The sequence below is a fragment of the Hibiscus syriacus genome, unplaced genomic scaffold (genome assembly GCF_006381635.1).
Source record: "Hibiscus syriacus cultivar Baekdansim isolate YM2019G1 unplaced genomic scaffold, ASM638163v2 tig00117016_pilon, whole genome shotgun sequence".
Classification (NCBI taxonomy): Eukaryota; Viridiplantae; Streptophyta; class Magnoliopsida; order Malvales; family Malvaceae; genus Hibiscus; species Hibiscus syriacus.
The window spans coordinates 1,195,410-1,205,599 of record NW_024063525.1 but is presented as its reverse complement, the minus strand read 5'-3'; the positions used below and the strand labels follow the sequence as shown (position 1 = coordinate 1,205,599).

The 10,190-nt window shown below is 32.3% G+C and overlaps 1 protein-coding gene across 1 annotated transcript; it reads right to left on the bottom strand.

Annotated features, from left to right (window-relative positions):
- Positions 1 to 1,791: 1,791 nt before the first annotated feature.
- On the bottom strand, positions 1,792 to 6,403 carry LOC120195540 (rhamnogalacturonate lyase B-like). Its single transcript, XM_039197537.1, has 14 exons — positions 6,213 to 6,403; positions 4,741 to 4,804; positions 4,542 to 4,663; positions 4,417 to 4,455; positions 4,233 to 4,343; positions 4,037 to 4,156; positions 3,620 to 3,932; positions 3,385 to 3,543; positions 3,147 to 3,253; positions 2,821 to 3,053; positions 2,564 to 2,720; positions 2,365 to 2,481; positions 2,150 to 2,276; positions 1,792 to 2,063 (listed from the first exon to the last, which is right to left on the bottom strand). The coding sequence occupies exons 1-14, from the start codon at positions 6,344 to 6,346 to the stop codon at positions 1,818 to 1,820; spliced, it is 2,049 nt and encodes a 682-aa protein (XP_039053468.1). The 5' UTR covers positions 6,347 to 6,403; the 3' UTR covers positions 1,792 to 1,817.
- Positions 6,404 to 10,190: the final 3,787 nt, after the last annotated feature.

Genomic DNA, 10,190 nt, shown 5'->3' with positions numbered 1-10,190 from the left:
GCAATTCAAAAAATAATATATTAACTTTTAATTTTTTAAATTAAATTAAATTGTTAATTATGTTAACTTTTAAATGTTGTTTTTTTAAATGTAATATAAGATTTTAATGTTCAGGTTTGAGCTTGAACCGAGTTTAAGTTTGAGCTTCAATCAAACTAAAACTACAAATGTTTCAAGTTTTCTTAAGCTTGGGTCGAGCTTCATTTTTTTTTTCAAGTTCGAGTCAAACTTGACAATTTTAAGCTCGAGAACTTTCGAGTCGAGTCAAACTCAACTCTAACTTTTTTAAAATCAAATAGAGTTTAACAATACTTAAACTCAACTTGACTTATTTACAACCCTAATTTTATGAATATAGTTTTTTTAATACTTAAATAAAAAAGAAGACATGGGATTTTTGAGGACTAAATTTATAAATAGAGGTGATGTGCTTACATCTTTGATGCATGGTTAATTAATGATTTGCGAAATAATGGAGAAATTTTCGTTGGCAGTAGTCTAATTCATGGTAACAATTAAGACAAAAGAGATGCACTAAAACAAGAGGGACTAAATGTAGGTTTGATTACTGTAATGTAAAGGAAGCCTATATGGTTTTTGTCAGAGGAGGTGCTACTCTTATCTCCTTTGTGTCTTGTCCATCTCCCAGAACTACACATACAAAATGTCAATCTATTAACCCTAAATGGAACTTCAGATATACATTCATGTACTACCCTTCCTACACTCACCACCTATCTCTATCCTATATTTGACAATCTATTAACCCAAAAAGTATGTGAATTTTATTAAAAAAAACAAAAGTGTGCATCCTTTTATGCAACTAATTATCCATATAAAATAAAAAGTATGTGAGCTTACAAAATAAAATAATAAACAAGACGCTCTTTTACATTTAAATAAAGCTCGTACCCTCTTTTTAGACATAGAAACTGGCAACACCAGTCCCCCTTATATATATATATATATTTTAGATAATTTAAAATTTTATTACCCAAAAACACAATCAAACTACAACCAATAATCAATCAACAAAATAACAAAAGCCTAAATACACACCAATAATTGGTTAGATTATACCCTAAGCATTACAAAGGTTAAAGTTAATAATATCTAGTTTGTTAATAGCTTTGTCCCTAAGTCGGATACCAACAGTATCAATTACGTCTTTAAGAATTGCATCAACCGCTCGAAAACGACCCCGAAATATTCTCTGATTTCGTTCATGCCACAAGTAATAGATGAACGCATTCCACGAGATTTTCAAGATGGTGGTAAGAACTTTCCCTTTCAAGTTAAGCTAACACGATTAACCATATCTTCCCATGTCAAAAAATTATGATTAATTCTGTTCAAGTTTAAGATGGATTTCCAAAGACGAACAGCCATGGAGCAGTTGAAAAAGAGATGGTCTCTAGTTTCTTGGTATAAATTGCAATTAACACAGAGACCATATGTGGGAACTCCCATTCTGTGTAACCGATCTTTGATTGGTAACCTGTTCAAAATGGCCATCCAAGTGATTAAGCTATGTTTAGGAATATGCATAGGATACCAAATGAGACGATGCCAAGGAACTTTCTGCCCTTGCAACCGAATTCTGTCCCAAATTTCCTTTGTCTACAACGAACCAGTAGAAATAAGAGGAAAAGCAGTATGTCCCCTTATATTTTCATTTTACACTTCATGTAATAGATTACAGTTAAAATAAATAAATTAGTCATTGAATAAATGAACTAATTTAACAATCAATGAATGTAAGCCAGAATCAGGCTTGAATTACAGTATTTCTTCCGAATTCTAGTTGAATATTATAGCTATTTGACTAAACTGTTTGGCCCTTCTAATCGAATGTAGTCGTACATAACAGCTACGAAAGAGTTGAGGCTTCTTGTCTGAGTCAGATATATGGTGTTGTCCCCTTTATGAAATATATATCCTGGTACGTTAATATTATACAATCTGTACAGTCCATGAATTCCATGCCTTGCTACAGCGTTATCGTTACCGATTCTTTTCGTAGTGAAATAAGGTCGAACGGCATTCGGATCGTTGAATCTAACCTATGAATGCATCCGTAGAAAATTCATCAGTAAACATATCACTGATAAAATGATGGATGTGAGATGAGATTTTTATAGTTATATACCTGTACTTCAGCAAAAGAAGCTGCTGCTAATGCCAATTGGAGAGTGTAAGTTCCATTCTCGTTTACATCTTGGAGATTGTACTTGATTTGCCATGTCGTAGGCCGGTTCGTATTGTTCCCTGTTTTCCTGTAATTGAAAAACCAGACAATTAAAACAAGAAAAATCACGAACGACATAGGAGGATGTTGCAGAATTAGTGAGCTGAACATGTTACCTAGGAACATGAGCAAAGAACCAATCCCTCGAATAATTGCTAGTGCCCACAGTGTAGACGAGATCACCTTCACGATAAATATCCGAGTACCGGTCCCACAATCCGTATTGTCTGAATCTGTTCATTGTAGCAACATTAACAGTAAATTGATGAACATTGTGTTGAAACCTTAGGAAAAAGGGTTTTTGACCATGGTTACTTGTCAGTGTCATCTTTCGTAATTGAGTTCATAAACTGTGGGTACGGTTCCGGTATGAAGAACTCGGCGGCCGACCTGTCCGGAACTCCGATTTCCCACAATGTAGGGCCATTTCTTGGAGGATCATATATAAGTGTACCCAACTCGATCTTATTTCCTGTATTCAGACATTGTTTAAGGATGAATTTTCCTATGAAAGGTTGTTGAAATGGGAAAAGAAAGGCAAGACCATGAGGCCAATAATATATAAATTTTACCAGGATGGATGATGATGTTGAGGTCTAATTTGTAGTCTCCAATGAAACCAGGGACCCAGGCGTAGAAACTGTAATTCCCTGGTCGGACATTTTTTATACTGAAATGACCAATATTGTCAGTTTGAGTCCAGAATTGGTAGCCCTTTCCTTCTGTTTGCCATGAACCTGCGTCTCCATGGGCAGCCAACCCCACAAAGGCAGATTTCGCCTGCATTAATGGCCTAACCATATACCTAAACACCAACAAGATTGAAGTAAGATAAGCATTATGCAACACTCAGTTGAATTAGATGAAGTGTGACAAAATAGAAGAGCTAAACACATACCGATCTTGCACCAACAATTGCCCATTAACTTGTCCTCGTTGTTCAGAGTGAGGAAAATCTTCTGATCCAGTGAAATTGTAAGGCCAACTTTCGATTTCATCACTCAACTAATTGAACCAAAAAAGAAAATACATGTCAACATGATGAATAGCACCCGCTATTATTGCAATCACGATAAACGCAACCGAAAATACAACCATAACGGTAATTTAAATCCCTGGTTGAGAGAGATAAAAACCTGTCTTTTAGCGTCATTCCAGAGGATGTTGCGGTGGTCATCGTTTGAAGGAGCGGAATTAAGGTAGATTAAAACCGGACCAAAAACCTTTTTCCAGGCCTCTCCTTGCTTATAGAATGTGTCTATTTCGGTCCCGGTATAATGTGTACTGACAAACATCTACATCAAAAAAAGAAAACATAAGTCCAATCAGATCATACACTACAAGAATGCGTTGGCTTATAAGTAGACTTACCGAAAGTGCAGTCGGACCAACATGAGAAGTGAGGTCCTGTTTGTGCGGGCCACCAGTTCGGAACTCGTTGCTCGGGGTGATTATCCAAAAACCGACACCATCGTCATCAGATATCCAACCGTGAAGCTTGTTATCTTTGTTCTCAGTAGAGTATTGGTACTTGTCATCAACCTCTCCTTTAAGGCTTGGATTGGATGGATTGGTCAATACAACAGCTTCTTTGAAGTCAAGAGTCTTACTGCGATGTTCGTCCCGATCCTCACTCCGAGGCATGATCCTCTGTATCATATCCGATACGGCCACAAACCGAAACCTGATTCGAAACATCACATGAAACATTGGCATAACAATTAGTTTTCCTAGCAGAAAAAAATAAACATTTGGTACATTATCAAGGATTCATCTTTGAATTGTTACTTGTCTTCCTTGAGCTTGAAAGCAATCCTTATTTGGTACATTTGAGCACCCGGAAAATCTTCCTCGCGGTCGAAAACGCCATACATGTAGACCCCCGGAATGCCGCGTCGGACTATGAACCTGGAAGAAATGTTACAAATAAAGCATAAAGGATCATCAAAAACTTGTCCTATTTTTGTAAACTTGGATTGCTTACCTTTTTTGTATGTTTAAAGGAAGTGTCTTGCCATGGTTCCATTTTTTGGTGAAGGAAAGCTCTACTAAATCATCAGTTTGTGTTATGACATCAACATGTTCGGTTTCCAGTCTGTCATGGAACATTAAACAGTCAAAACAAATGTAAGATAAATTCATTAAATCACTTAAGTCGATCAACTTACTTGTCATAGGCATCTTCATCCCACACAATGTCCCAGTACCTAGAAAATATGAGGTGATAATTAATATTGCGGCAAATACCAACGTTAAAAATAATGTTATTTAAAACCTGTCACGGTTTGTATACCCTTTATTGTGGTTGTGGTTTCTACTTTCGAGCACATTTTGCATCTCTTTATATTTAAGTCCTATCAGATGACCAGTTGGATTTTGGATAGTGACTTCAACAAGCTCATTGTCAATAACCACCTGAAAAAATTTCTCAGCTAATTAATAATATGAAGAAATATTATAACAACTGCATAAGAAGGGGATTAGGTTCTTACTAGGCTATCACTTAATTGTAACCGGACATGAGTGTTACTGCTGTCGGTATGCTTTAGGAGTTTTCTGCATTTCAAAGATCCAATAATATGAGGAATCCTCTTACATAAAAAAAAGTTTAAAATAAAAGTACAATTTAAAAATAAATGAATAATGATTTTAACTTTTATCTTTTTTATATTTTAACTTCTAACATTTTATTTTAAGACAAAAGGACCACTGATGAAATAAATATAGTTAGTTCGCACTATCACTTTCGACAAATGTCATGTTATCAATTTTGACTAATGAATATGATAGATCATCATTTTCTAACACGTAACATGAGACACGTCACATGTGTCATGTGCCACATCATAACTTCGGACGCATTATAGTCCTATATCAACAACATATGTTGACTGGTAGTTAACTAATTATTTTCTATCAAATCAAAAATATTTTATCTCAAAATGAAATATTAAGAGTTAAAATGATTAAAGTATATAAGATTAAAATAATTATGTTATCAAATGTTAGTGAATTTTTTAAAAAAAACTTAAGAGTGAATTTTAATATTATGTTAAAATAAAACCGCATACATCTTTATCAATATCTAACGCTTATCCCAATCCCTTAAGATAACCCTGAAAATTTTGTTGACGAGGAGTCGTTGAGATACCAACTCTAATAAGAATTTATAATGGTGTCGCCGTTGCGGGTCGGAATTTAACCACACACTGTGATTTAGGTTAAAGTGAGAAAATGCTATGTTGCGTAGGGGGTGTGCAAATCCGGATACTCAGGTTTTTTGGTATCCGTAACATCTGAGTCGGTAATTTCTCGGCCCGTATTCTTACTCGGATATTATGGGTACACGATAATTGGGTACCCAAATTTTGCGGGTACCTGTATTTCGGGTATCAGATACTCGTTTTTTTTTTCATTTTCAAATTATTAATTTTAAAAAATATACACACAAATTTAAATATTCGAAACTTCGATTTACATACTCCAACATCGAACATGAAATTTAAAAATTCGAAATACAAAATCTAATAATCCATAATATAAATAATCCATTATATTATATATATATAACTGGGTACTCGGGTAAACGGGTACCCGAAAAACTTCAATTTTATGACTCGGACCTGACTTGAGAAATGTCGGGTCCTGACCGGCCAAATAATTTTTTTTTTAGAAAATGACCAAATTTTTTAGGTCTAGATCGGCGGGTCAAGTAAACCGTATAGGGTAATTTTGCACACCCCTAAATTGTTGCTCTAAACAAATAGGCCCAAAATCAATGGAAAGATGAGACCCAAAGGGATAGACCATAAAGCAACGGCCATAGGATATGTACATCCATGCAGGGATAGACCCGAAGGGTTGGTAGAAATGGTCGTACTTTTAAAATTTTTAAATATTTACTCTCTCTCTCTTTCCGTTTTCCATACACAGAAACTAACATCCAGAAAGCATAAGGAAGAACCTGGCCGGAGTTCCATCAGAGCAGGCAGAAAGGAAAAGAGATAAGTTGATCATCATTATCACCCATACAACAAGCCGCCTCCTGTTCGCCACCTTCTCCATTATGTCCAACTGTAAAACATGCGAGAGGAACATAACTTATAATTTATTGTTCGAGAACGGGTGAAGGAAATAGGAGTTACCAGGCTCAGAATAAAACGGAACAAAAGAATCCAATGAACCAAAACAGAAGAAGAAAGAAGAAACCAATGGCTGGCACAAGAAATAATGTTACAGCCCAATGGCTTTTATATACATAATATAAAAGGAGGACTGTTTTCAATTGTATATGTTTTCTCTTTAGTTAGGCTTAAAACTTATGACTCAGCAACGTTGTATGTTTCCTACCAGAGTTACTTTTTGCTTCTTTATGTCTTAATGAAATTAAGCGTCACATGGAGATAGAAAATCAGAAAAATTCAATAACGTTTGGTCTTGGCTTTGACGTTTGCCATTTTCCGTTCACCAAAATTTAGGTGCAGCAACAACATTTTAGCATAATAATAATAATATAATTCAAGTCCTACCATATTACTTTGAAATTTTCTAAAGACTTTTGCTCCGATGAGAAAATCGAATGGACCCAATGTGAAAGTTGAAAAATAAAAGAAATAAAGCCAATTTATCAAACCATACACTTTAATATATGATTATTCAATAGCAGAAAAGAAAATGATATGATTATTCTTGTTTGCCTTGTCAAACAAGAATTCCAGAAAAGCAAATTATCTGATTATTCAATAGCAGTTCCTCGTTTTCTAATATCCACATCAAAAACTTTAATATATAATTATATAAAATTATAAAAATAATTTTTCTCTAATTCTAAAATTATTTTTATTCTCGTTTTTTAAAATTTTGACATAATAATTTAAATCTTCTGACTGTATCACTGCATATTTATGTTATTTTCTGAAATGCTATGTATTTATATTAATTTTCTAATATATAACTAATTTATCATATAAATTAGGATATGTATCCATAAGTTTTATCTCTACCTTTCCATAGCAATGATGATTTTGGAAATTTTGAGGTATGAATTTAGTTATTTTATCGATTTGTAGTAAGTACAAAGTAATATTTGTTTAAATATGACTCTCAATTGTTTGACATTGAACGTCGTATCCTCGAAATTCACGGTGCTAAAACTCGTGACTTCAATAAATAACAATAATTATTTTACCATTAAAATCATTTAATTCGTGTAGTCTAATTTTTTTTAATAAACCAATAAAAATGATGATGTGATTTTATTATTACTCAATATAAATTTAACCACCATTTAACATATTCATAAATATAGTTTACGTGATTAATAAGTGAATTCTACATATGCACATTATAATGATTAGCAATAAAAGAAATGAATTAGATTTCAAACTAAAATCTTCAATACATTTTGAATAGATTATAAATTGATCAAAATTTTAATTGATAATTAATTAATTTTTTGTTTATGAAATATTATTTAACAAACGCATAAATATTAATAGTATGTAAATTTATTAGGCAATAAAAATTCTGGATGGTCCAAATTTGACAAGCACCAAAACCCCGCCGCGGGTGGATTAACAAAAGGTGTAAAAATGGTCCCAGTCCTGATGTGCAGCCGTGGCTTTTACGACGCGTTGGCGCAGACGCTCAAAAAATAACAAAAAGATAGCAGCACCGCACTGGTCTGGGCTGCGTCAATGTCTCGTGACATCTACCACCTTACCAGGCCACAAACTATGACTCTCAAAATTTTTCCTTTTCAAGCATTTTACTACTAATTTTGTCAACCCACGACACAATATTTTTATATATATAATCACATTACACGACAATGTAATACGAATATATTATTATTAAGATTATAATCTTATCAATGTTTTTGTTAATTTAGATATTAGATAAAATTTCTTAAATTATTATATTGTCAATATGGTAAGTTAAAGTGGTTGAAAATATTTTTAATATACGCCAAAAAGTCGTTAATTTAGTCGTTGAAACTTATTTGATAAAAAATGTGATTTGTTTTAATGGTTGAACAAATATCTTGAAACTCGAAAAAGACTCAGCTGTTCCTGCCTTCCTGCGTTGCTGAGTAATAGGACCACGAATTTGATTATATATATATATATATATATACGAACTTTCTGAATTCAATGTGTGGACAAATTGGTTCATGACCGTTGTTTCGCAAATCATATCATCTAGGATCTTTATGATTTCAATTTGAAGATTCGATTAAAAGATATGTTTTATGGGGACTTTCTTCCTTAATTCAAAGTAAATTCATTTCCATAACTCATATCATCTAGGATCTTTATGATTTCAATTTGCTCTAGGGGAATTATGAAAATTTAATTGGGTCATAAAATGCGTTAATTTGATATATATGTATGATCATAGTTAAAAATTTAAATATTAAATTAGATACATAAAATAGGTTTAATATTTTTTTTAAAAAATAATTCAAGTGTGAGATTTACGCCTATAAAAAAATTATATTTGTAAATGTTGAATAAGAAGGGTAACATATAAAACAAAATAAACTCTAAATCTTATGTAGCATAATTAACTTCTATGATCTCTAAATTCGAGAAAAAAATCTTTGAAGATAGACATATATTCTATCATTGGTATGCCTTTTTCCGAACGATAAGGAAAAAAAGTCATTACTTTAAATGCAGCTTCCTAGTTAAAATTGTCATTATAATTGCCGTAACGCATAGTTGTTCCAATTTTTTTCATAACGCACAATTCTATTTGACAAATATAATTTTGATAACGCCTTTCTCAGGGCCGGCCCTGTGCCAGGCAGGAGGGCACCCGTCTAGGGTCCACAAAATATTTTTTTTCAATATAATATTTTTTTATTTTTTCTGATAATATATTAAAAGATTATAAAATAAAATAGAGTAATTTATGTATTTAGTACCTATACTATCAGTTTTGATCCGTTTTAGTACCTAATTTTTTATTTTTTTTCAAAATCATATATAACTTTTAGTTTTAATTTCATTTTAGTACCCGTCGTTAAATACTTAATGCATTTAGTACATAACTATCAATTTTGGTTTGTTTTAGTACCTAAAATTTAAAAAAAAAACTTAATGTTAAATTTTGAATGGATACTAAAATGAAATAAAAAAATAAAGTTTTTAACGGCGGATACTAAAATGAAACAAAAACTAAACTTTACGTATGATTTTGAAAAAAATTAAAAGTTTAAGTATTAAAACATATCAAAAACTGGTAATTTAGGTACTAAATACATAATTTACTCAATAAAATTATGGGGCCCATGAATTTATTAAGGTGTCAATTATCTTTATTGAATTTTATATTAACGTTAATAAACTATTCTTTCATAAAATTCTAATTTAATATTTCTTTTTCAAAATTCAAAAAAAAAATCAATTGAACTCTTTAATTTTGGTCTTTCCAAATTCCCACTATCAATTCACCAAATCTCTTTTCCGATTTTTCATATCAATGAAAAAATTTATTAACATTATTTTTTTCAAAACTTAATGAGAGGAAAAAAATTAAGTATAATTAGTATGTTTTTTCTTTTTCATGTTTCAACAACAACAAAACCAGAAAAGAATGCTTTCTTTCTTATTCATTAACACTTCCTTTTACATGCATTATATAACATTCATACATTCATACGTTTACATGGTTGTTAACAACCTTAACCAACTAACAGCCTAATTGCAGCATTCCATGAGCAGTGATCAACTATAACTGCAACTAGCCTACTTCAAGCTTACTTCATCATTCTTCATACTTTCTCTCCTCTCCTGCTCTTCAACACAACTTCACTCACAGTTTTTCACGAAATTATTCAAAGGCATTTCGAGCCAATGGCTTGGTCATGCCATCAACAATCTGATGAGTTGCAAGCATATAAGTGACACGCATTTGTTTTGCTGCAACTTTCTCTCGA